Source organism: Akanthomyces muscarius, chromosome 2 (genome assembly GCF_028009165.1).
Source record: "Akanthomyces muscarius strain Ve6 chromosome 2, whole genome shotgun sequence".
Classification (NCBI taxonomy): Eukaryota; Fungi; Ascomycota; class Sordariomycetes; order Hypocreales; family Cordycipitaceae; genus Akanthomyces; species Akanthomyces muscarius.
Window position 1 is genome coordinate 2,491,531 of NC_079242.1, and position 23,325 is coordinate 2,514,855.

Consider the following 23,325-nt stretch of genomic DNA (forward strand, 5'->3'; position numbering starts at 1 on the left):
TGCCATTCGCCGCTACACTGTTCAACCCATGGATATCATGCTCCCTTCCCCCTCCACCGCCTATAAACTGTTCCAGTGGTCAACGCAATTACGCCGCAATGGCTGTACCTGTCGATGAGCCTTCATCCGTCTTACTGGCGGCCGCTGCCTCCAAGAAACCTGGTCGGTATTTCGACAGATACTGGCCCGCCATGGTGCGCGCATCTTCGACTGTAAAAAAGCGTTAGCATCAGCTTCATATCATATTATGTCATGTAAACTTACACTCTGTCCATATATCTTGCACAGTGTCCAACGCCAGCTCTTTGACTGGTGGCCGCATGAGAACCAGGTAAAGCAGACTGGTCAGTGCAAGTTTTACCACAAGCGGATCGCGGCACATGCGTTTCACCCGAGATAGCATTTCCTGATTTAACTCGGGAATCTCGCTAAGGAATCGCGTCAAGACTTTGTCTTGCTGGTGCACATACGGCAGGAAGCCATCCAGAAGACGCAACGCGCACTTCTCGTAGTACTTGGGATACTCGCGGTTTGTTTTGCTCAGTAGTCGGTCATTGTACCACTCTTCGCAAAGCCATGACACTGCCACGTCAATGTGCCTGCGGAAGTCTTCCATAATGTAGTTGTACAAAACCTCGCGGATGGTGTTTGATAGCGACTGTGACGAAATGTTGCCATCATCTTCGCCCTTGACAAGAACCTCATCCAGTCCAGCAGATGATCGTGTCGCAAGACGTGTCAAGATGGTCATCCATGCATCCTTCGTACCAGAGCTGGCGGCTAGGCGCACAAAGCCAGCCTTGGCCTTTTTTCCTGACGAGTCCTCGAGGGATTTCATCATGTCCACAACCTTCTCGACTGTGCCGGCACCGGCACTGAGAGCCATTTCCGGCGTCAGTTGCTGCGGTTGGGCCAAGCTGAATGACCTGAGCGCCAGGTTGTCATCGAGATGGATAGGGTCGAGACCAGAATGCTCGCTATCCAGCTTGTTCAGGATCTGTTCGGTATCCTCAGCTTGGTAGAAGTCCGGTTCGTAGTCGTCGTCGTCGTCATCAACACCAAGTGGCGCTGTGTTGGGGTTCAGTTCTGCTACAGGGGTATTCGCAACTGTCTGAAGTCTATCACGCACGCCGTCTACGGCCTTGGCGAGAAGTTGTGGATCTAATCTTGCGAGGGTTGTCACCGCTAGCTTCGATACCATCGCGGGAGGTACAAGTGATAGATCAAACGTCTTCAGCCCATCGTTGCTGACAAGGCTAAAAAGATCGGCAAGGCTGTGAGGACCCGGTCCAAGAGGGGGGATCTTGATCTGGGCAGTCGTGATACGTTGACGCTTAGCATCATACCCATCGTGCTGCGGTGCATCAAGCGGTCGCTTCTTCCCACTGTTGTCAAAGGCTTCTGCGATCATGCGCATGTTCCGCTCAACATGCTGCTGCATTTTTGGCACAATAGGGTTGTGAGGATCCCTTCTGCTCAAGTTGATCAGAAGTGATCGTACCGTCTTTTCCATCGATCTAATCATGACCTTGCTCCTAGGGGTCAGTGGCGACGGCGCAAGGTTTAGAGGGTTAAAGGCAAAGACGGCATTGACAATGCGGTTCGCTGTCTCCGGTCGGGTTCTGATTAAGATGGATAAAGAATTGAGTGTCGCGTCGACAACCAGGGCGTCGCTACATTAGTTAGCTTAGAGACTCCATAATACATCATGCCGGAAGCGATACTTACTTGGATTCTTGCAAGACACTCAGCATGCGGTCCAGTAAGCCGGATGCTTCCGCCTCCAGCGTGCGAGGGTCAAGTGTTTGGTGGTTGGGGGGGATCTTATCTAGAGAGATGTCGAGACCACCAGCATACTGGAACCAGTATTAGCAATGAACAGTAAACACCCTGGAATGGAACATACTCTGTGATCTCCCATGGAAGACACAGTCTGTGCCAGGACTACACGCTGCGCGAATTTGATGCAGCAGATTCTGACCGTCGGCGTCGCCGTGTCCCAAATCTGTAAAACTCTCTGTTTTATAGCCATCATTTTTTCCCATGTAACCGTATCGTACGAGTTGTTAATTCTGTCATGTTCGTTAGAATCTGCGCCTGCCAAAGTCGCGTTCCTGCTCTCTCGCGCTACCTACATCCATCTAAGCGCCAGGGGATAAATGCTCGCAGCCGTCTGTATTGCGCCGCGCAAGACGTAGTGGTCCTCGTCCGGCTTCTGCACCAGCGACTCGATGGTCGCCAAGACGTACGGCGCCAAGGTCTCCTTTTCGCCGTTGGGCAGCACCGGTGTCGCAAAGGCTTCCGCCAAAAAGTCGGCACCCCATCGCCGCAGCTCCAGGGGCGCCGAGGCTCCTATGCTAGGGATGAGCCCGCGCACGACGCCTGGATACAGCTTAACGTCCCCGAGCACATGCCTGCGAGCATCGTTGAGCTGCTGGATTTGCTGAGCCAGTGATAGAGTCCCGTTCGACATTGTTGCGGTGGATGCGCAGGCCGCTCAACGGGCCAAGGCAGTAACAAGGGGCTCGACAATTGAGCTGAGCTTCGTGGTGATATATAGGTAGTAAAACTTGATAGACACTGCCGAATTGTGGCTGCTGCGAAAGGTATGCTTCGGAAGCTGCGTCGAGATTGTCGTCGCGACCCAGAGAACCTCAGCTGTCGGAAATTCTATCTCTTCGTCATGCTCTGCCGCATCTGATATCTTTTCGAAAAGCCCGACAAGCGCTTCGATCGTATAAGACCGCTCGTTCAACAGCGCGCAGTCGTGATCGATGCTATTGCGCAGTGTCGTCGTTTTTCAATTCTAGGCGCGCCTGGATGGTAGATGAATGTCAAGCTTTGGCGGCTTCAGTCGTGACGCGGGTCAGCCCAGCACTAGCGCAGCCGTTCGTTGCAGGGGCCAGGCAGATATTCCCAGCCTGTTACAGGGCGTTCTAGCTGGCCGCTGGTTCTCAGCGCCCCGCCGCCTGAGGCTCGGTTTAGCCGGCAATGAGCCGCCCAGCCAAATATCTCGGCTCGAAACAGGTCATATCGAAATCTGCTCACTCGCATTATCAGTCTACAGAGTGGTATTTGGCAGCCATCGTTCTCAAGTTCAACTGCAGTACTAAATATGGTTGCTCCGTTCCGCAGCACAGCGGTCGCCATGTCGCGCACGCAGTTCGTCGCCCGGCCGCCAACGTCATGTCGAAGGACATCGCCAGGCTAATCTTGAACAGCAACCCTCACTCGACATACTACGACGGCCGTCTACGTCAAGGTCCCGCTCTGATTCGCGCCCGCCGCCCATATCTCTTCAAGAATGCCTTTACCGGCCTTGGCCTGCTCGCTGTTGTCGGCGGTATCTGTAAGCATCGCCCAGCGGACGACGGCACGGCAAGCTTGTCGCATAACTCACCATTGTTCCCCCAGACTACTATACCCTCAAGGCTGTCGGCCAGGACGAATTTGACGATGTCAAGGTCCCCGATGTTCCCAGGAATGCCACCGAGACGACATAAGAGGCGCGACAAGTGACAGCCACGAAAGTCCACGCCGGCCGCCGGCGCATTTGTACACCAGTCTACAGGAATGATTGATTTAGGCCACAATACTATTTTGCATTGGCCAGTCCTAAATGTAGAAGGCATGTATGATAATTCAGTTGAGAGGAACAGGTCCTTTACGGTGCTATGGGTTGAAACAACGTCTATGCACCTTTGTATACATTGATTGAAAAAGGAAACATAATAAAAAGAACAAAACTCCGCCAAAACACTCCCTTTACCAAACAGACCAACAAAAGCCGTTGTGCGGCGACAAGCTCCGTAACCTTGGAAATCCCAGACCCAATAAACAGAATGCAACACAAAATGCTTCGTTTTCATCATCAAAGAACCTATATGCCCGAAGGGTATCACAAATTTAAGCGCCTATATCCGTTCTGTTGCCTTACCCAAGTAGACTGCGCCGCCAAGTCAAGCACACATGCTGACATCAATCAATTCGATTGTCGGTCAGACTGCAGTTGCCTTGGGGGTCCTATTGGCGCTCGGAACGCTGGCCACGCGCTTCATTTGATGCGGCGAGGGCTTTAGCATCGACCTTGACATCTCTGGAGACTCTGAAAGCCGTGCCGAAAGTGCTGGTGATTTTAATGACGAAGCTGGGTTCTCATTTTGGAAGATTGGGCCTTGGGGAACAGCTCGGTTTTCCTCAAGCGCCGTTCCTTGCCGCGCTGTCTTGTGTGCCGAATGGTTCGGATTCGCCCACGGCGTATCTTTGAGAAACTGCTCTCCTGCAGGCCCTATCTGGTTGATATTTGGTGATTGATAATCATCTCGCTGCTGGAAGGCGCTAGACTTTTGACGACCTCGCCTGCTTCTCTGTTCATCGAGTTAGTTGCTTCTGCGGTCAATAACGTCACCCCCAAAAAAATCAACGTACCTCCATTGCGCTTAGATCCGACTTTTGTTCGGTAGCGGAAGCTCCTTTCATCTCTGGCCCGGCTGGAAAGCCTTCATACTTGGCCATGCCTGCCAACGTCGACACTTCGCTGTTGTAGGCAATAGCATTTCGAAGTCTTTGCGTCGGGTCTTTGGGAAAGAGTATTCCATAGTCCTGAAGGCTGTGGGCGTTCCGTCGGGTAGTTTGTACATCGTACCACTGCTTATTCAAGCTTTCCAGTGTCTGCTCCCGCTTTTCGCGGACAGCCTGGAAGAATTGGCTCCAGATTTGTGCTCGCTGCGCTACAGCCCATCGCTCATTCGCCTTGAGCTGGAAGTCAAACTCGGTTTTGACTCCTTGCAGCTTCTGATTGAGTCGGTCGTCGAGACATTTTTTCATATTGAGGTATTCGCGGTGAGTCGGTACGTCGGCGAGCAGGGATTGCTCTTCCTCTTCGAGGCGCTGGAGTCTATCTTTGTAAAGTCTGCAGAAGAGTTAGTATCGAGATAAATTCCGCATTCAAACGACGTCATACTAACCTATCTCTAAAAATACCAAACATTTCCTCGATGTGAGACCAGTCTTTAAACGCAGCTTGTTTTCGTTCCACTAGCGCGAGAGTAAGTATCGTCGATGGAGGAAGATAATGATTGGGGAAGATGATGACTGGGGAGGGTAGCTTACTCTCTTCCTGATTTTTTGCCGCGATATCGGCCTCATCTTCCTCTTCGGCTTCAGCATCAGCCTCATCTTCGCGATGATCTGTAGCCTCTTCGCCAGCCGTTTCCGTAGCGGCATCGGCACCAGTGTCATCTTCCTCGTCCTTGACACCGTCTTTGCTGCGAAGGTCATTTCGAATGCTTTTTCTGGAAGATCGAGAAGAGCGAGAGGAGCGCTCTTGCGCTTCTCCTTCGGTGCCGGTGTCACGATTATTTTCGTCCTCGGCATCGGACTGAATAGCGCTATCGACGTTGGTGGCGGTTCGTTCACCATCATTCAGCGCCGCATCTTCAATTGAAGCGGCGCTGACAGAACCAGTTCGCTTCTTCTGTGGCAGTTCAGTCTCGGATTGCTCTGCCACTGGCGACCGCTTGCGCTTGCGGTCCTGCGAGTCAGAACTAGGGGCCTTGTCATGGAGCGTCTTCGTTTTGCTGACGGGTTTTGTGGGAGTATCTTCCGCATCGCCGGCGCTCGAGGCACCAGACCCTTCGTCGCCGGAGACAGAATCGCGACCAGCATCGTCGTTGTCATCGTCGTCGTCCTTGTCCTCAGGTTTGGCCGCCCGGCGGAGCTTGCTGGGGGTGTGCTCGAAGATTTGGCCGCGATTGTATTGGTCGACGACAACATCTCTCTGACGTTCATGTCTGGGTGTATCATAGAGGCGCTCTGTCTCAGCTTCGGTGTCGTTGCCATCGGAGTTCGCCTCAGACCCAACGTCAGACAGGACGCTGGCGGAGTCGGAGCGGTCGTCGTCGGCCGGATTCTCGTCGCCGCTCAGGCTAGAATTATCGCCATCGTCGCCATCAATTTGCATGCGATCAATCTCTTCGTCGTTGTCGTCCTTATCGTCAACCTCGGTGAGAGGGCTCGAGACGTTGCTGTCCTCGAGGTCTGGGTCCACTGCCGATTGAACCAAGGCGGTCGATGCAGTAGCAGTCGCCGCCATTGTCAATCCAAAGCGGTTCAGTATTCGCTTTATGGTGAAGAGTAAAGAGAGGTCGCAAGGAGGGTGCGGGTGGGCAGCGAAGAGGGCGTGACGAGGTTTTGCCTGGGTGCGGGTGGTTAGCGAGAGCGACGGCAAAGCGCAGAGAGCAGCGGCGCTGGGGGGGCAGCAGCTGGAAGAGCTGGGTGCACACACCTCGACGCCAAAGGTAAACGGTTATCGCTATTCGTTGTAACAGCTGCAGCGATTCCTATTGTCGAAGACGCGTAGTGACGAGCTGGGAGAGGTGGGAAGCATGAGGGGAGGAGGGAAGAGCTGGAGAGGTCTGGTCGGGGTTTGGCTGGCCAGCGCAGAGCAGTAGGTGGTAAAGAGACAGCGGGCGAGCGAGCGAGTGCTGCTGGCCAGGGTGGGCGGTGGTTGGTGGCAGGCTGGAGACAGCGCTCTGCTAGTGGGCGTGGGCGCTGGCGCGACGGCACACCCACCAAAAAAGACTGGCGGCTCAGCGCAGAAGCAAAACCCGAGAACGGGCAAGGCCTGCAGCGAGGAGCGACATCGGTGAGAGCTGGCAGAAACGCGATCATGGGGGGCTTTGCTGGATCCAGCCGCGGTCGGGGAGCCAATGACGCAGCACAAGGCTATGGGCAAAAGTAAGCTACGCCAAGCTGGGGAGAGCCGGTGTGTCGAATATTTGGAGAAGCCGTCGGCATGACTCTGATTGTCCCTTGTCTGCCGTCTGCTTACCAGTGCAGTACTCCGTAGTACAGGCCAAGTGGTCCTGTGACACAGGCTGCCAGTAGGTACCTACTTGGTAGGTAGGTACCTAGACAATGCGACTAGCCTACGACCAGCCCACTGGACGATAGCGGTTCAGTCAGCGCTACACAGCGCTACAAGTTGTTGTGCGACAGTGGCCAAGTATTTAGACTCTCTACATGAGGCGCAGATTGACTTGTCTTGAGGTTTATGTGACAATGCTACCTAAGTCATTTGCCTTTTTTTTGCCCACGGTATCTGGGCAGTTCTTATCGTGGCATAACAAGTATCGCAACTTGCCAATTCCAATGCCGACGGAGGATTCCGCACCGTCAGTTCGCACCGAGCCTGCGCGCAGCCAGGCCAGCGCAATCAATATCTCCAAGGCTGCAATATTTCGTGAGCCAAGATCACTTTCTGCGACAGAGAGTAGGCGCGAGAGATAATTTGCTCGCCTCTGGCACTGTGATGCGACCGCACACATTCTCGTCGTAACTTAATAGCGGTGTCGCAGGGCAGAATGGTGCTTGGTGGGGCAGTGGCCCCCAGACAGCCAATGAACTCCTCCGCTGATTGCTGGCTCAGAGGGTCGTCCAAAAAATTTGGAGCAAGTCGCTACAGAGTTCGGTCGTCCAGATCCTACTGCTTCAAGAAGTTTTACCTAGATACGCATAGATTCTACGTTGTGGTAGACAAGCTTTTCCAACATGGGTAAAAAGTGAGTTTCCGTCAATCATCTAATTGAAAGAAACCCACATTCTAACCTGAGCATAGAGCTTCATTGTTGGCCTCGTCCAAGGCGGTCGACCCCCACCTGCAGGCTCTCTTCGCCTCGAGTGTAAGTATATATATTTTTTTGCAATATGGTGTAAATTTGCCGCTGGATGGAACCTAACACTCTAACAGGCTGGCCCCGTTTCCGCTCCTCCCGCGTCGAGATATCATAAACTTCGAGAAAACAAGCCCAACTCTGCGTCGGATGACGAAGATTCTGGTGACGACGAAGTGCTGTCCGAAGCCAGCGACGAGCTCAACTACGAAGATGATGAGGAGAAGGAAGAAGAGGACGACAATAGCTCCGAAAAGGATGAGCCTGAGGAGGATGCTGAGGAAGAGTCCAGTGTTGAAGAGGAAGCCGAGGCGGTCGCTGAGCCTCGCAAAGAGCGCAAGCGCAAGCGCAAAGACGACAATGAAGATTTAGAAACAAACTATCTTGCCAGTCTGACCCAGGACGATGAGGAAAAGCCTTCTGGAAAGCGCATAAAGGCCAAGGGCTCAAAGGCGGGCTCCGACTCTGATGACAGCGATGTCGATGATGACAAGGAAGAACTCCCCACACACGAGTCTCTCAGCAAAGAGGCCAAGGCCGCCGAGACCGACAAGGCCGCCAGAACCGTCTTTTTGGCAAACGTTTCCGCAGAGGCTGTCTCTTCGAAAGCTGCCAAGAAGCAACTGCTCGCGCATCTCTCTACTGCTCTCGACAAGGACGACGCCGCCGTCCAAAAAGTTGAGTCTATTCGCTTCCGTTCCGTCGCCTTTTCCACGGGCTCCATGCCGAAGCGCGCCGCCTACATTACCAAGTCGGTCATGGAAGCTACCACCCACTCTACAAACGCCTATGTCGTCTTCTCCACCGCCGCCGCTGCCCGTCGCGTGTGTCAGCAGCTCAACGGCACCGAGGTGCTCGGGCGCCACATCCGCGTCGACAATGTCGCCCACCCGAGCCCGACGGACCACCGCCGCTGCATCTTTGTCGGCAACCTCGGCTTCGTCGACGACGAGACCATGCTCAACACCAACAAGGACGGCGAGCAGGAAACCAAGAAGCGCAACAAGGTGCCCTCTGATATCGAAGAGGGTCTGTGGCGTACATTCTCCAAGCACGGCAAGGTAGAAAACGTGCGTGTTCCTCGAGACCCTCATACCCGTGTGGGCAAAGGTTTTGCCTATGTTCAGTTCTACGTACGTGCCAACATCGCTGTGCAGCTTTTTTTTTCGCTATCTCAGGAATAACATGACTAACTCTACCATCTAGGACGGTAACACTGTGGAAGAGGCACTGCTTGCCGACGGCAAGAGCTTCCCTCCCATGCTCCCCCGCAAACTCCGCGTCACTCGCGCCAAGGATCCCCGCAAGACGAACCAGGCAATTGAACGCACCAAGTCCAAGTTTAACAGCAACAGCAAGGGCAGCGAGCGCAAGGGCAAGATATCTAAGAAGGGCGTTTCGACCTACGTGCCCAAGGTCACGCCTGAGCAGCAAGCCGCCGCGGGCCGCGCCGCCAAGCTCTTTGGCCGCGCCCGCGGAGGCGCGTACGGAAACGGCAACGCCCTGCCCAGCGGCGTCAAGGCGCCTGAGAGGATTGTCTTTGAGGGTCGTCGTGCGTCGTCTAGGGATGCCCTCCCCAAGGACCTTAAGAAGAAGGTCAAGACCAAGCGCGCCCGACCCACGACGAGAAGCGCTCGCCGTGGCAACGACTGGAAGAAGAAGTCTGACAAATAAAGGAAATCGACCTTTGATTTTACAAGAAGGGAAAAGAAGTTTTGACCCGGTATGGGTAATCTCGCGTTATTTGAGTTCCACTGTTTGGGAGAATTGGCGTCGACGGCACGTGAAAAGAGAGGGTACATTTCACATAATTTGCATGCATAGAGTCATTATATGAATAACAAAGCCTTTGATAACAAAAAGGAATCACAACTGCGCATCATACAAAAGTAGATGGTAGCACTCTGGTTAAGGGGGGATATCAACATGAATTTTAGCCTGCTTGCATCGCAAAGTGACAAATAATTTTGTGAAGAACAAAAAACAAACAAGTAAGAAGGGAAGGGGTCATCAGTCGCAGGTTCCTATCTATTAGGCCAGGGGCGTGCCCAGAATATAACAAAAGACCAGCCGTCTATGACGTATATGATACACCCTCATTCAAGCTCTGCCATAAAACAGGAATATACACCACTCGTCGTGGGTGTGAGGCCATGGCGTCGCCTAGAGGCCATAACCTCGTAGCCATGTATGGCCACTGACCCCACGACCTGACTTTTGAAGAACCAAAAACGGGGATGGTTTTGAGGGCCAACGAGTGGGTAGCAGCTTAGTACTCAGCCTCCTCCTCAGCGTCAAGGCCATCGCCAGCGACCTCCTCGTAATCCCTCTCCAAGGCAGCAAGATCCTCGCGAGCCTCGGTAAATTCGCCTTCCTCCATGCCCTCACCGACGTACCAATGGACAAAGGCACGCTTGCTGTGCATGAGGTCAAACTTGTGGTCAAGTCGCGACCAAGCCTCGGCAATGGCAGTGGTGTTGGAGAGCATAGAAACGGAGCGCTCAACTTCGGCAAGGCCACCGTCTTCGGCGGCAGCAGGTACGGTCATGGGCTTCTGGTAGTTGATTCCGAGCTTGAAACCAGTCGGGCACCACTCAACGAGGTTGAAGGTAGCCTTGGCCTTGACGGCAGCGATAGCAGCGTTGCAGTCACGTGGGACAACGTCACCACGGTACAACAGAGCAACAGCCATGTACTTTCCGTTTCTAGGATCGCATACAACCATCTGGTTATTGGGCTCGAAGCCTATGCATCAAGTCAGGATGGAACTGGTTATAGATTGCCTGGAAGACAGCAAACTTACACTGGAAGGTGAGGTCGGACACCTTGAAGCTCTCGTGGGAGCTCTTGGCGGCTGAGACAACGGGGGCGTAGCTGATAAGTGGATAATGGATACGGGGGTAGGGAACCAGGTTGGTCTGGAACTCGTTGAGGTCGACGTTCAGAGAGCCGTCGAAGCGCAGAGAGGAGGTGATGGAGCTGACGACCTGGGCAATCAGGCGATTAAGGTGCTCGTAGGAAGGGCGAGGGATGCCGAGGTTGCGACGGCAAATATCGTAGACGGCCTCGTTGTCGACGAGGAATGTGCAGTCCGAGTTCTCAATGGTGCTGTGGGTGGAGAGAACGGCGTTGTAGGGCTCGACAACGGCCGAGGCAATGCTGGGAGCAGGGTAGACGGCGAACTCGAGCTTCACCTTCTTGCCGAACTCGGTGGCGAGACGCTCCTGGAGGAGGGCGCCGAAGCCAGAGCCGGTACCACCGCCGAAAGAGTGGAAGACAAGGAATCCCTGAAGTGAGTGGCAGTTGTCTATGCAGGTCCCCGGTGTTAGTGACTTGAATGGAGATATACGCCGAGTTTGTGTTCCGCTCACCAGCGACGCGACGGACGCGATCCATGACTGCATCAATCTTCTCCTTGCCAATGGTGTAGTGGCCACGGGCATAGTTGTTGGCGGCATCTTCGTTGCCGTTGATCAGTAGCTCTGGGTGGAAGAGTTGGCGATAGGGGCCGGTGCGGAGCTCGTCGATGGGCGAGGGGTCGAGGTCGACAAAGAGAGCACGGGGAACATGCTTGCCGCTGTTCGTCTCTGTAAAGAATGTCTCGAAGGAACCGGGGTCGCCAATATCCTTTGCGTTGGGGTCAGGACGGCCATCCGGGCCGAGACCATGCTCAAGCAGATACCTGTAGCGAAGCTGTTAGCGGGAGAGCTCTTCACGTCGGTGCCGTGGTGTTATGAGTGGTGCGAATGGCACGTACAGCTCCCAGGCAGATTGACCAAGCTGAACACCAGCTTGGCCCATGTGAACGTGAAGAATCTAGTAGCAGCATTTCGGTCAGCAAGACGAGATTGCAAGGCGGTGCCCGGATTTGTATATAGCTTCAGGGGGGGCGACGAGATGGGCGGGGCAGAAAGCTCGATGTTGGACGGAGGGATGATGTATAAGAGGTTTCGTGAGAATTGGGTATTCTTACCTCGCCCTTGGTCATTTTGGCGGCAGCGTGAGGCAAAAGATGCGGATAAGTGTTGGACTGGTGATGTTGACGTCGGAGGTGGCTATCCGCAAGGCGTTGAGTGGAAGGCAGCAGTTCCTCGGTGGTGTACGATGGTGGTGTAATTCATTGGCGCCTGTGGACTATTTTTTTTGGCGGGGTTCGATCAACAGTTGGTCTCGGGACGCGACAGGGGTCGTCAATTGAAGGATGCTAGGTTACCGGTACCCGCCCACCTGCGTTATCTCTAGCATGATGTCAGGTGCCTTCTACCTCTCACCGCCAAATGAAGCTCATCGTGGTGGTCCCTGTGCTGAGGGAACGCGGCGGCGGCGACGGATGTCCAGGAGCTGGGTCGACGTTCTTGGCATATGGTGAACTACACTACTGTTAGCTAGAGGAAGCAAGACAAACTCTCTTCCCTAGCATTATTGCGTCGTCTCATTTCCTTTCCTCTATTCATTTTGTTTTAGGTCGGTAATAAGAGCACAGGTACTCGTTGAGCCGCACTCGCCCCACCAGCTGGAACACACTACGTGAGATGCTGCACCTGCTGGAAACCGCGTGCCCGCGGAAACTGACCCCAATATCTCACTACTGGTACCAGCAGGGCCTGCAATGCAGGTTCGTCAGTGCGCATAGGTTCATCGTCTTCGCAGTTTCAATCGTGGCATGTATGGAGAGCGGATATTCGAGGTTCAAGACAGCATGTGCCCTGGATTAACGCTGTGTTTCGCTCCCCGTCTAGTCATTCTCTATATTTACTTTAATTTTGCTCTCGTGTTCACGCGTAGCGTTTGCTCATCATCATGACAGCTGTAATAAATTTAGTGGGGTGCAGGCCGTTTTGGCTCCTGGTTACCGCCCCCCGTCTGCCGATTGCCTTTGCTAGCGTTCCCGCAACAGTGGCCCAATAAGTACAGGAAGGTATTGTCACATAATAAATTCCCGCTGATCAAACAGTGACATTAGCCATTCGGGTAAAATTGTTTCAGTTCGTTAACATGCTTAGTGCCTTTCTTCTTTTTTGTCCTCTCTTTCATCGCAGGTGACATTTCATCGTCAAGTGATTCAACGTACCCGTAGCTCAGACACGGTTATTGCTGGGTCGAAGCCGAAACCGTCAGCATCATTATCATTACTATACATTCAGGAACCACAAATTGCACCACTAATTATACAGAATTATTCACGCATGTCGTCGCTCTGTCTTCTTCAATGGCTTCTCTTCTCCAGCCTCCTCCCTCCGTCACGTCTTGCGACCTCGGCCTATCGCTCCAGTCCACCCCCGAATCTGCTCGCAGACTGCTCTCTGCTCGCACTGCATCTGTAGCGCAGGTGCTGCATCGTGAAAGCGGCTTCGGCCCGTATTCTTCCCGCATCTCATATTGGACTCCTGAGATTTCCATCGAAGAGTTATCCTCTTCATCAGACGTTTTTCTCCTGCAGCACCGTATACCCACATAGACGGCGCCAATGAGTAAGAGTGCAAAGACCGCCGCACCGAATCCGATTCCAAGCCGTATGCCTCGTAAAAGTTTCTCGTTGCGCCTGGAAATTTCGCCCACGGTATTCAAATAATGCCCACTGAGCCAATCCCCGTCCGGAGTATGTGCCAGCTCCTGTATGGTGCTGGTGGTAGGCGCGTGATGCGAGCCAATCGATGTTGGCTTTTGAGTAGAAGTCTGAAATGTCGACGATGATGATGATATTTGAAATACAACACTGGCGATGGAGAGGGGAGCAGCTGATATGGCCGCATCAGCAAATGCGCCTGACATCATAGCAAGCCTCCACGCTAAAGAAATATAGCAGCTAGGGATTCGCAGCGTGTGCAGTTCCCAAACAGCTATAAGCGGCTCATGTCAACCGAAAGAGGTAATGCGCGGGATCGGCAGGGCCGATAATCGTTCGAGACTCCCAGCGCGGATGGGGCAGCGTTGATGTCCAATATTGTTGCTGGGATTGGGCTTTGCGAGCAGCCCTTCTCAGCTATGGTAGCAGACTGCTGCAAAGCCACCCTGCCAGGGTGTGAAACAATATATTTACTCTCGATAATGAGCGCTGAAGTTCGACTATGGCGATGGCCGAGCAAACAGCTTTCGTGACAGAAGAAGAAAAAAGAGATGAATGGTGCAAAGGAGGAAATATTGTGCCTACGCAAGCCTGGGGGGCGCGAGTTCGGGGCGAGAGACAGTGCCAAGACCCTTTGTAATGCAAGTCTTGGCCCGGTCCTTGGCAGCAATGGCGGACTACTTCGCCATTGCAACGCTGTGACGAGTTTATTCTCGAATTTGAGCAACTAATAGACTCTAGGCGGAAAGCGACTTCCGGAAAGGCTTCAGGCGGCCCAGTTCTAATGTAGCTGATGAGTCCTCGGTGATGCGTCCGGTGCGGCCATGCAACGTCACCGGCTTGAAGCTAGGTCCGCGGGACAATCTGTCGAAGGAAACCATGGTTAATTTCTGATCCATGTGATTCAAAGTTCGACACTACGGCCGTGAGGCGGATCTACCTAGAATGTCAACTGCCTTAATAGCGAACGCTTCAGGGTCCTTTTTTAGCTTTTGCGCCTCGATGAAAGCTGCAGATTACGACAGCAAAATACTACGGGAAAAGAGTGCGTATCCTCAATGTAGGCTGTGTGGTGCAGCGTCGAGGGCGCCACAGCTTCGTATAAATGGTGTCACAGTATGGCCACGCTGTATTACCAGCCACGCTGTTGGCTGGCTGAATCTCGAAGACGTCGGATATCGGATGGCCTGATGGGAAAGCTGTGCCAATCACTGCCCAAAACCATCTGGTCTGGTCCATCCTCCCCACGAAGCTGCACAATAGAGACAATCGAGTCTAATTGGCCAGAGGCCCACTATCCCGGCTTCGAAGCGGCGTATCATTTCACCGCTCCGCTCGGGCTTCCAAAGCGGGTGGGTCTTCTCCCGCTCGCTTCTTTTTTCGGTGCAGCCCAAGCACAAAAGTCACCTGATACGAGGGGCGAAGGGCACGAAAACCCTACTGGCGAAAATTAGAGAGTCGCTACGCTGCAAGCCCTCGCCAACCCAGCGCATCACGGTCCATCACATTCGCTCGTCGATACGTACCATCGATTAGCGAATTCAAGCATCACACAACAACCGCAACCATGGCTGACGAATACGTATGTCCATCATCACTATCCTACTATTCACAAGTTCGACCTCGCTCTCGTCGCCGTTTTTTTAAATCTGGTGTGAACCTCTCTCGCCCGCCGTTTTACTGTCCGCGCTGCCTACTCCGCCAACACTACGCTCGCCCGATCTCCTTCGAAAGAATTGCAATAAAGAAGCCGCCTACGAACACTCCCCAGCAAATGCAGACGCAGACAGACAGGGCGGGAGAACTGCTCTCACCACGTTCAGCCAGCGACCAGAGGACGAATGAAGTGACGTGATGCCCCCAGGACGAAGTGCTGACTTTTTTCCCCTTGATAGAACGCCGAGGAGGCTGCCGAGATCAAGAAGCGCCGCGCCTTCCGCAAGTTCTCTTACCGAGGCATCGACCTCGACAAGTATGTTTTTTCAAACTCTCCTCATCTTCCAAGAGGCTCCACCAGACAAAGCCGAACCACAACCGTACTAGGAAATCGACACTTTTGATGGAGGGGGTCTCTTTTGGAAGAAGGGGAACTCGCTCTACAATGCATCAAGAACGGAATACTAACAATTTTTTTTTCCGCAGCCTTCTGGACCTCAGCTCCGACCAGCTCCGTGATGTCGTCCACGCCCGCGCCCGCCGCAGGATCAACCGCGGCCTGAAGCGCCGTCCCATGGGCCTCATCAAGAAGCTGCGCAAGGCCAAGCAGGAGGCCAAGCCCAACGAGAAGCCCGACACCGTCAAGACCCACCTCCGCGACATGATTGTCGTCCCTGAGATGATTGGCTCCGTCATTGGCATCTACTCCGGCAAGGAGTTCAACCAGGTCGAGATCAAGCCCGAGATGGTCGGCCACTACCTGGCTGAGTTCTCCATCTCATACAAGCCCGTCAAGCACGGTAGACCCGGTATCGGTGCCACGAACTCTTCTCGTTTCATTCCCCTCAAGTAAAGAAAGTTTGTTGTGGGTCTATTGGGTGGTTTCTGCATTCACGGACAGTTATGGGCGAAAAGGATTGATTTCGATAGGATGACGGAAAAAATATCTCCATTGAAGTCGCTGATGACATTGGCGTTCAAATGATAGTGAAATAGAAACTAGCATTGTTCGCTGTTCACATCTCTTGTTCAGAGTGTATGTGACGTGTATATCTACCTATCCATTCGCTGGCCCAATTTTCTTAAACGCGGCAGGGCAATGACAAAAAACTAATAAAAAGGCAGACACTAACAGCAACTGTGACCAAGCATCTGTGTACCCTAAACGTTGTACAAGCCGGATCAAATGTGCGGCAGAGCCCACCGGCGGCGAGTTTGTGAGGATGAAGAATCCACCAGCGTTACGTCAGAGGGAGTGTCGTCGGACGCGCTCGAGTCGGTGGCTGCAGAGGGCTCAGCATTGTTAGAGCGGTCATCCTTGGGAGCGCTTGAGTTGGGTGCTGCAGAAGTGCTAGCATCATCAGAAGGGGTGTGGTTGGAAGCGCTCGTTTCGGGTGTTGCAGGGTTCCAGCATCCTCGCTCGCCGGTTCGGTCTCATTCGCGTTTGCTTTGCGTTTGCGCCTGCCAAGATTGTTGATGAAGAATAATACTCTGCCTAGACTGCCTTTCAGAGTCTGTCCTTGTGGGCACAGCGCACAGCCAAAATGGAGGTTCGGCTTATGGTAGCAGATGAATATCTCGTCGCCCTTGTTGACGTCCCGGACAAGCTTGACGGTAATGCTGTTCGGCCAGTCAGAATCCACCCAGAATTCGGCGTTGGCGCATGAACTGCAGGCGTGGTTGATGTAACAGGTCAACTCGTAGATGTGCGCGCGGTCCCTCTGAGGGTCCGAAAAGGCATAGTCGGAGATGAACGTTTCAAGGCGCTTCTTGTCCCTTTCTTTAAAAGCATCGTCGCCGCCTTCAGGCACCTTGCGTAGCCCAGGGTACAATAAACGCATATGCTTTCGGTGCGCGTAGCTCAGCTCTGACCATTCCGCGACCGCCGTCCTTCTGCCACTGGCCCAGTGGTAACAGGAAAACGCCGCGGGCTCATGAATGACCTTGTAGCCTTTTGGTAGGGCTCGCCGAGTAACCACGCCCAATCTCCTTTCCGTGTTTGTCTCGTGAATCTTGAGAACTTCAAAATTTTGTTGCAATTTTGCGTTGTTTGCGGCGCCTTGTATTGCACCTCCTGAGGGAAACTCTACCGGAGTCCATGCCGGCTTTGATGCTCTTCTACCGGACGACCGACGGTCTACACGTCCATTTTTGCCAGTCAGCACAAAAATGCACAGCATCAATTCCGGACAAGGTTGCATACGTTTGACCGCCTGATGGCCCGAACGGAGTCTAGATGGACAGCCCGAACGGAGTCGAGCCCAGAACCTGAACCGCCTCTCCCTCTCGATACTTCTTGCACATCTCGTCGCAGAGCCGGGCCCACAAGCCAAGGAACATTGATGCGCATCGGCCATTTCGGACTCTCAACTCGCGTGCAGTCACGAACAAACTCGAGCAGGGGAAGGAGATCCGTCGGCGGACTGTGGCCTTGCGCGTCTCTTGTAGAGCGCAAGAAGCAGAAGTGTGAGAATTTGAGCCTAAATAAATATTAAGAGAACACCGCCATCATGGCTCCAAGGGAGATCTGGTAGCAGCGCTCGAGGCTGCGAATGCGCAAGGCAGGGAGATGTGTACCTACCACCAATTGTCCATGGCAGGTACTGCCGCTTCCGCTAAATTACACAAAGCTCTGCACCTAGCTGCAACGTGGCACCTCCGTCGTCGGCAGTCATCTTTGCTGGGGATACTCTGTACCAGTTTAGCCACCTTGACTGTGCGAGCGTCCCAGCCTCATTACGTCCCATGGACCATTTCGAAATGCAAGGTTCCAGCAAGAGATGGAGGTGACCTCGTAGCAGAACCGGGTAGTGCACAAAAGAAATGCCATCTTTATTGACCGAGCCTAGTCGCGAAATTTGTATTTTATTTCGCCATCAATTTTGTACATATCCCCATCCCTCTTTCGCCGCGATGCAATTAGTTTTGCTCGGCCAGCTTCTTGGCTTTGCGCTCCTCGTCCTTCAGATGCTCACTCTTGTAGTGCTCCACAACATGATCCAGGTTGACAAGCTGTCCGGCTTGAATGTTTCGGGGGGCGTGGGATTGGAAGGCCCTGTTGCGAGAAGAGGCGGGGGGTTAGCAGATGCGCTATGTGCGACGGACCTCACATCAAGGGTTCAGGTTGGGGGGGAAGCGTACTCGGGATACGAGACGTTGACGTATCTGTGCTTGTTGGAGGCATTCTCGAACAGGTTACGGTCGAAGCCGGCCTGCTCGGCAGCCTTTGTGTGAAGAGCGTTGATCTCGGCCCAGTCCTCGGCGCGGGAGCGGTACTTATTGATCATGCTGCTGACGGCGGACTCCTCGCCCTCGGCGGGCCTGAGGGAGAAGACGGCGACGCCGGCGAAGAAGGTGGTCACGGCGACAATCGATCCTTTCTACACAAACAAAGATTCGCATTAGCAAAGCTCCCAAACCAAGAACGACCCTCGTGCCTCCTCCCACGCAGGAGAAGCGATCGTTCGAGCTCGAGAACGAGGGGGATTGGTTTGTCGTACTCCAAAGGATTCGTTGGCCGGCGCGGCGGGCTTGTGGTGGGCGTCGGAGGCATATGTGCGCGTCGAGCGCGGCAGCTGGCGAGCGGCCTGGCACACCCTTTGTCGTGCAGCGTACATGGCGTCGTGGATGTCAATTGGCGATGGGGGAAATGACTTCGTCGCTCAATTCGACGGACCCAAACGACGCAGTCGAGATGCTGCACCAATTGGGTGTGCTTACCTAATGCTCTTCAGCCAATCACGCGCGCTGCATTCCGTGCTGTGACCCTGCGTCTTCGCCCGCCAATGTGACCAGCCTCGAAAGCCCCAAAACCCATATAAAATATTACTCGATTGTTTCTCATGAAATTTTAGCTTTCATGTCTTTTTTTCAAGTTTGCGTCCTTCTTATTTTTTTCCTATTTTTGCTCGTCGGGCGTCGCACGTCTTTGTGCTCACTGCAATGGTGTACGTCGGCAGAATTGCTCCGTCGAGCTACACCTTTGCAGGACGAGACCGTTCCGTTGGTGCCAATGTTTGCCTCTATATTAGCCACGGCCAGATCGATGGAAAAGCGACAGATATTGCCAAATGTCTCAAAGACTTTCGGGTGCTCTCACCGAGTTCCGCCGTGACGCTTCCCCCCTCACCGGTGAAGAGGGCTCTTGAGGTTGTCGTTTGCCGGCATGTTGGACACGCCACAATGCTCAAACCGCAGCCGTGCCAAAATTGTCGTCTCATGTTATTCGAAATTGTGTGCGACCCTTCTTTGCGACGTGTAACCATTACACAGACCCCCAAATACGGACTGCACTCGCCGAATCAATGCAACGGCCGTTGGGCCCAAACTACAATGCACGCACAGGGTAGCACGGGCTACATGTTCGTTGGCTTCCACGTTTCTCAACGAGCGAGCAGTCTATTTTTTTTTTTTAGAACGGGCCATACAATCAGAACGTGCAGCCCAGTTTGTCATGTGATCTCTTTATGATGCCTCTCTCTCACGGGGCGTGATCTTTCATTGTCGCGGCCACGGACGCGATGAGGCGTTGATTGCGTGATGTAACAAGAGACTCGTCAGGCACATCCATTCAGGGCGTTGGAAAGTTAACAGTTCCCACCGAGAGCCCAACCCGTTGAGTGGTTGCGGTGCTGTCATGTCGTGCAAATCTTTGTGATGCATTACTGAACTCCCTCAATGGGGCCACCCCTTTCGCACTCGAGCACCATGACAGGCCAGGAACGCACCAACAGAATGTGAAATTCGCGTGAATATAAATAGTCCGTGTTGGCCTCTCTTGTAGGATGTATTCTATCATCATTCCCACCATCTCAACACCTTTACACAAATCTACATACTTTCCACTACACTACACTTTAAATTACAATATTTCGATACATCGCAGTCACGATGACTTCAACCAACACTACTCCAATCTCAATCGCCTCTTACCCGCAGCGACACTTTGACAAAGTCATCGAAGCGTGCAACAAGTTTGATGGCGACCTGAGCACGACTTGGAAATTCTACATGCTCGACAACTCCCGGCCTGTGGGATTCATGAGGGAGGAATTCGCCAACAATATTCAATGGGGAATTGCTGCTTTCAAGGTCAGCAAAGAAGCGAAGACGATTCACCTGGATCCAACTCTGGTCCCTGGCGAAGACGCAACTGAGAGATGCCAGGAAGAGTTTACAAAACTCTGTGAAATTAACAAGACGCGATTCGTTGACCTTGAGAAATGGCTGAACAGTAAGTCGAAGCCGGAATTCCAGGCTGTTAGATGGCTCGATGTGCCCGGGGCCATGTACAAGATGCCCACTCCGCTTCGAGGAATTTGTGGCATCGCGACAGCCGGTGTACATCTCAACGTATACACCGTCATCGGTCAACAACGGCACATGTGGGTTTCGCAGCGGTCAATGAATTCCACTTATCCCGGTATGCTGGACCAAACCGTGGCTGGCGGCATGGATTACACGGATGACTACAACCCCTGGGCTACGTTGGAGCACGAGGCCTCCGAGGAGGCCAAACTTGTTCTGGACACGGCAACCGAAAAGATGACCTACAAGGGCGTCGAGGTGGGCCTTGTCCGAGGGCCCTTCCGCATGACATTATACGACAAAAAGGATAAGAATGCGGGTGGCAACGAAGGCACCCTTGAGCCGAGTGTGTGTTTCGTGTTTGACATGGAAGTGCCTGCTGACTTTGTCATGGTTCCCGGCGAGGACCAGTCATTCCAGTTGAAGTCCATGAAGGAAGTCGTGGACCAGCTTGGTGCAGGTCAGTGGAAACCAAACTCGGGCCTCGCCACGCTTGAATCCTTGCTGCGCAATGGTTACATTGTGGATAGAGGAGACGGTATGGTGGTGGAGCTTCAGAAGAAGCTGCAGAGAGGGCTTCCGATGCGAACTGCACATTGTGAGGAGGAGTATTCATTAGATGATTAGAGAGACTACTTGCAAGAGTTCGATAGTATGTATTGATTTTATTGATTGTTTTTGACACAAGACTTCCCCGTGCTCCATCTAGTGTGGTGGTATCTCGTAGCTGGCGTGGCTTCGTCCCAGTCTTTTGTCTTTATACAGTTGAGAACACGGTGAAACGTTTATTTCGAGTGCTCGCCAACATTCTCCTTCCACCACTGCCGCCAATCTAAAACCGTTTGGTCCTTGCGGGCCTCTTCGGCCGCAAATACCATTGCGTGGCTACGGAGCGCCTCGTCCAGCGTGCAGCCAATGAACTCGTTCTGAGCCTTTTCAGCAGTCCAGCCCTTGTTCTTGACGGCATCGCATGCAGCGACAAACTGGCCAGTGAGACCCTGGTCACCACCGCCGTGACCGCCCGCGACATACTTGGGGTCGTGCTCCGTCTTCTCGCCCGTGGCAAAGTTCTCGACGGTGATTTTGTGGCCGTCGGCGTAAATCTCGCCCTCGTCGCCGTAGTAGTGGGTGAAGCGCTCGCAAATTTTCTTGGTCTGGGCGACCATGTGGAAGGTGACATGCTTGGCGGGCCTGTCCGTCTCGGGGAAAGAGATTGTGACAAACTGCTCGTCGTTGACGTTGTTGTCCGCCTCGAAGACGCAGCGGCCGTACCACTGGCGGGCAGCGACCTCCTCCTTGGGTGTTGATTCATCCCAGTCGGCCTCGAGCGCCTTGGTCATGGCAGCTTTCTTCTCGTCCATGGTCTTGTAGTCTTCGATATCGTGGACGACAATGTTAACTGGCATGCCCAAGTTGCCACCCTCCAAGCTGTAACGGTGCGGGCCAACATATAGGTTCTTGGCGGAGTATTTGCAGCCAGAATCACTGAGGGGGCACTTCATGCAGTTGGTCGCATCACCAGCAGCCGCCGGCTTGCGACTCTTTTTGAAGAACTTGAGTCCACCCTGAGACGAGACCGTAGAGGGGAGATGGGGCTCTCCTTGGCCAGCCTTTTCGGGAGAGCAAAGCATCCAGAGAAGAAAGTCGACATCGTGGCAGCTCTTTGTCAGAAGCGATGGTCCAGAGGTTTGATCATTTCGCCAGTTACCACGGACAAATGAGTGGGAAAAGTGCCACCAGCCAACAGGCTCGGTGTGTACAACACTGCTGATATCGCCAATCACCTTGTCCTCGACGATGAGTTTTCTCAGGAGCATGTTGTGCTGAGTGTAACGGAGAACATGGCCGATGGAAAAGACATTTGTGGCCATGGTCGGTTTGAGGGCCTGGTACATCTTGAGGCAGGACTGGAGCGTAGTCGAGAGCGGCTTCTCGCACATGATGTGAAGGTTCAACGGAGCCAATCCGACGATGACGGCCTCGTGCATGGCATCTTGAACGCATACAAAGGCGCCATCTGCACCAGGAGGGACGTTCTCTTCGCCGTCGGCAACACGCTTGCGGCGGGCGATTTCATAGTCCAGGTACTCGCTCCAGCCAGAGAACGACTGACCCTCTTTGGGCTGCTCGTCCTGCCAAATGAACTTTTTACCCAGATTCTCACGGCTAAATTTGAGAGGCTCGGCAACAGCAGAGACAACACCGTTGGTGAGCTTGTGGATAATGCTGGCGTAACCGTAGCCACGAGCACCGGCGCCGATGATGACAAAGCGCGGGGAGTTCTCAGTCTTTTTGTTGTTCAAGGGCTCCTCGTCCTTTTGTACCTTGGTGTCGTTGATGGTAGTACCGTTGGCCGCAGTGCCATTGGTGCTATTGGTATCATTGGTGTCGTTCTTCTTCTCGTCGGCGATGGGCGTGACAAGTGACGGAGGCATCTTGATGACGGACCCCCTTTTGGTAAGCTTGGCAAACGCATCCTTGATGGCCATCTTGATGGATATATGTGACCTTGGCACTTTAAACACCTCTGGGTTGGATTTGAATCACCGGGCCAAGTGCGGAGAAGAGGAGGGGCCGCTGGGGGACATATATAAGAGTACGTAGAGGCGTCGGGATGCGGTGCCTAAATGGCATCTCCGGCGCGCTGTACCCGAGACCGGCATGACAGCTATCGGCGGCAGTAGTTTGTAGGTAATAGTTTGCAGATGAGCCAGCCACCACGTAGCGTATTCTGGACGAAGATGGTCAAGCATGAACGGGCTGGCGAAAATCCCCCCACCGTGAAGCGGGAGAGTATGGGAGCTGCCAGAAGTGGTGAAGCTTACAGCCAGCGAGACCAATGGGAAGAGCGCTATTGGGAATACGAAACGTTGCGTCGCCCGCAGTCGCAGTGGGTTCCGGTCGCTGTCAGGGCTGCGTGTTGGCTGGACGTCCACTACAATACCCCGCTACCTTACCTACTGTACCTAGTTGCTGGGTACCTAGGTAGGTATTTAGGTAAGTAAGGTAGGTAGGTTGGTAGGTAGGTAGCCTGGAGCTTCGCGTGTTTAGCGGGGAACCCTGTAAGGTGAAACTTTCAGGCTGCGCAACCACTAAAGGCCCAGTAACTAGCCCACTAAAAGA

General features: G+C 53.5%; 11 protein-coding genes across 11 annotated transcripts; 4 read left to right on the forward strand and 7 right to left on the reverse strand.

Annotated features, from left to right (window-relative positions):
• Positions 1-88: 88 nt before the first annotated feature.
• LMH87_003924 (uncharacterized protein) lies at positions 89-2,473 on the reverse strand (the record flags this gene model as incomplete). The annotated part of the gene is made up of 5 exons (XM_056195067.1): positions 89-210; positions 265-1,673; positions 1,729-1,856; positions 1,907-2,072; positions 2,136-2,473. The coding sequence occupies 5 exons, from the start codon at positions 2,471-2,473 to the stop codon at positions 89-91; spliced, it is 2,163 nt and encodes a 720-aa protein (XP_056048733.1).
• Positions 2,474-2,991: 518 nt separating this feature from the next.
• Positions 2,992-3,503, forward strand: LMH87_003925 (uncharacterized protein; the record flags this gene model as incomplete). Its single annotated transcript, XM_056195068.1, has 4 exons — positions 2,992-3,071; positions 3,136-3,162; positions 3,222-3,349; positions 3,415-3,503. 4 exons carry the CDS (start codon positions 2,992-2,994, stop codon positions 3,501-3,503), a joined length of 324 nt encoding a protein of 107 aa, XP_056048734.1.
• A 495-nt stretch (positions 3,504-3,998) lies between these two features.
• Positions 3,999-6,094, reverse strand: LMH87_003926 (uncharacterized protein; the record flags this gene model as incomplete). Its single annotated transcript, XM_056195069.1, has 4 exons — positions 3,999-4,367; positions 4,429-4,912; positions 4,968-5,037; positions 5,113-6,094. The coding sequence occupies 4 exons, from the start codon at positions 6,092-6,094 to the stop codon at positions 3,999-4,001; spliced, it is 1,905 nt and encodes a 634-aa protein (XP_056048735.1).
• Positions 6,095-7,551: 1,457 nt separating this feature from the next.
• Positions 7,552-9,347, forward strand: LMH87_003927 (uncharacterized protein; the record flags this gene model as incomplete). Its single annotated transcript, XM_056195070.1, has 4 exons — positions 7,552-7,562; positions 7,619-7,682; positions 7,751-8,806; positions 8,880-9,347. The coding sequence occupies 4 exons, from the start codon at positions 7,552-7,554 to the stop codon at positions 9,345-9,347; spliced, it is 1,599 nt and encodes a 532-aa protein (XP_056048736.1).
• A 595-nt stretch (positions 9,348-9,942) lies between these two features.
• On the reverse strand, positions 9,943-11,661 carry LMH87_003928 (uncharacterized protein; the record flags this gene model as incomplete). The annotated part of the gene is made up of 5 exons (XM_056195072.1): positions 9,943-10,418; positions 10,477-10,980; positions 11,045-11,355; positions 11,431-11,489; positions 11,647-11,661. 5 exons carry the CDS (start codon positions 11,659-11,661, stop codon positions 9,943-9,945), a joined length of 1,365 nt encoding a protein of 454 aa, XP_056048737.1.
• Positions 11,662-14,071: 2,410 nt separating this feature from the next.
• Positions 14,072-14,478, reverse strand: LMH87_003929 (uncharacterized protein; the record flags this gene model as incomplete). The annotated part of the gene is made up of 3 exons (XM_056195073.1): positions 14,072-14,103; positions 14,180-14,248; positions 14,376-14,478. The coding sequence occupies 3 exons, from the start codon at positions 14,476-14,478 to the stop codon at positions 14,072-14,074; spliced, it is 204 nt and encodes a 67-aa protein (XP_056048738.1).
• A 328-nt stretch (positions 14,479-14,806) lies between these two features.
• Positions 14,807-15,748, forward strand: LMH87_003930 (uncharacterized protein; the record flags this gene model as incomplete). Its single annotated transcript, XM_056195074.1, has 3 exons — positions 14,807-14,821; positions 15,135-15,211; positions 15,382-15,748. 3 exons carry the CDS (start codon positions 14,807-14,809, stop codon positions 15,746-15,748), a joined length of 459 nt encoding a protein of 152 aa, XP_056048739.1.
• A 388-nt stretch (positions 15,749-16,136) lies between these two features.
• LMH87_003931 (uncharacterized protein) lies at positions 16,137-17,252 on the reverse strand (the record flags this gene model as incomplete). Its single annotated transcript, XM_056195075.1, has 2 exons — positions 16,137-17,032; positions 17,099-17,252. The coding sequence occupies 2 exons, from the start codon at positions 17,250-17,252 to the stop codon at positions 16,137-16,139; spliced, it is 1,050 nt and encodes a 349-aa protein (XP_056048740.1).
• Positions 17,253-17,814: 562 nt separating this feature from the next.
• On the reverse strand, positions 17,815-18,512 carry LMH87_003932 (uncharacterized protein; the record flags this gene model as incomplete). Its single annotated transcript, XM_056195076.1, has 3 exons — positions 17,815-17,950; positions 18,037-18,275; positions 18,396-18,512. The coding sequence occupies 3 exons, from the start codon at positions 18,510-18,512 to the stop codon at positions 17,815-17,817; spliced, it is 492 nt and encodes a 163-aa protein (XP_056048741.1).
• Positions 18,513-19,785: 1,273 nt separating this feature from the next.
• On the forward strand, positions 19,786-20,829 carry LMH87_003933 (uncharacterized protein; the record flags this gene model as incomplete). Its single annotated transcript, XM_056195077.1, has 1 exon — positions 19,786-20,829. One exon carries the CDS (start codon positions 19,786-19,788, stop codon positions 20,827-20,829), a length of 1,044 nt encoding a protein of 347 aa, XP_056048742.1.
• Positions 20,830-20,987: 158 nt separating this feature from the next.
• Positions 20,988-22,691, reverse strand: LMH87_003934 (uncharacterized protein; the record flags this gene model as incomplete). Its single annotated transcript, XM_056195078.1, has 1 exon — positions 20,988-22,691. One exon carries the CDS (start codon positions 22,689-22,691, stop codon positions 20,988-20,990), a length of 1,704 nt encoding a protein of 567 aa, XP_056048743.1.
• Positions 22,692-23,325: the final 634 nt, after the last annotated feature.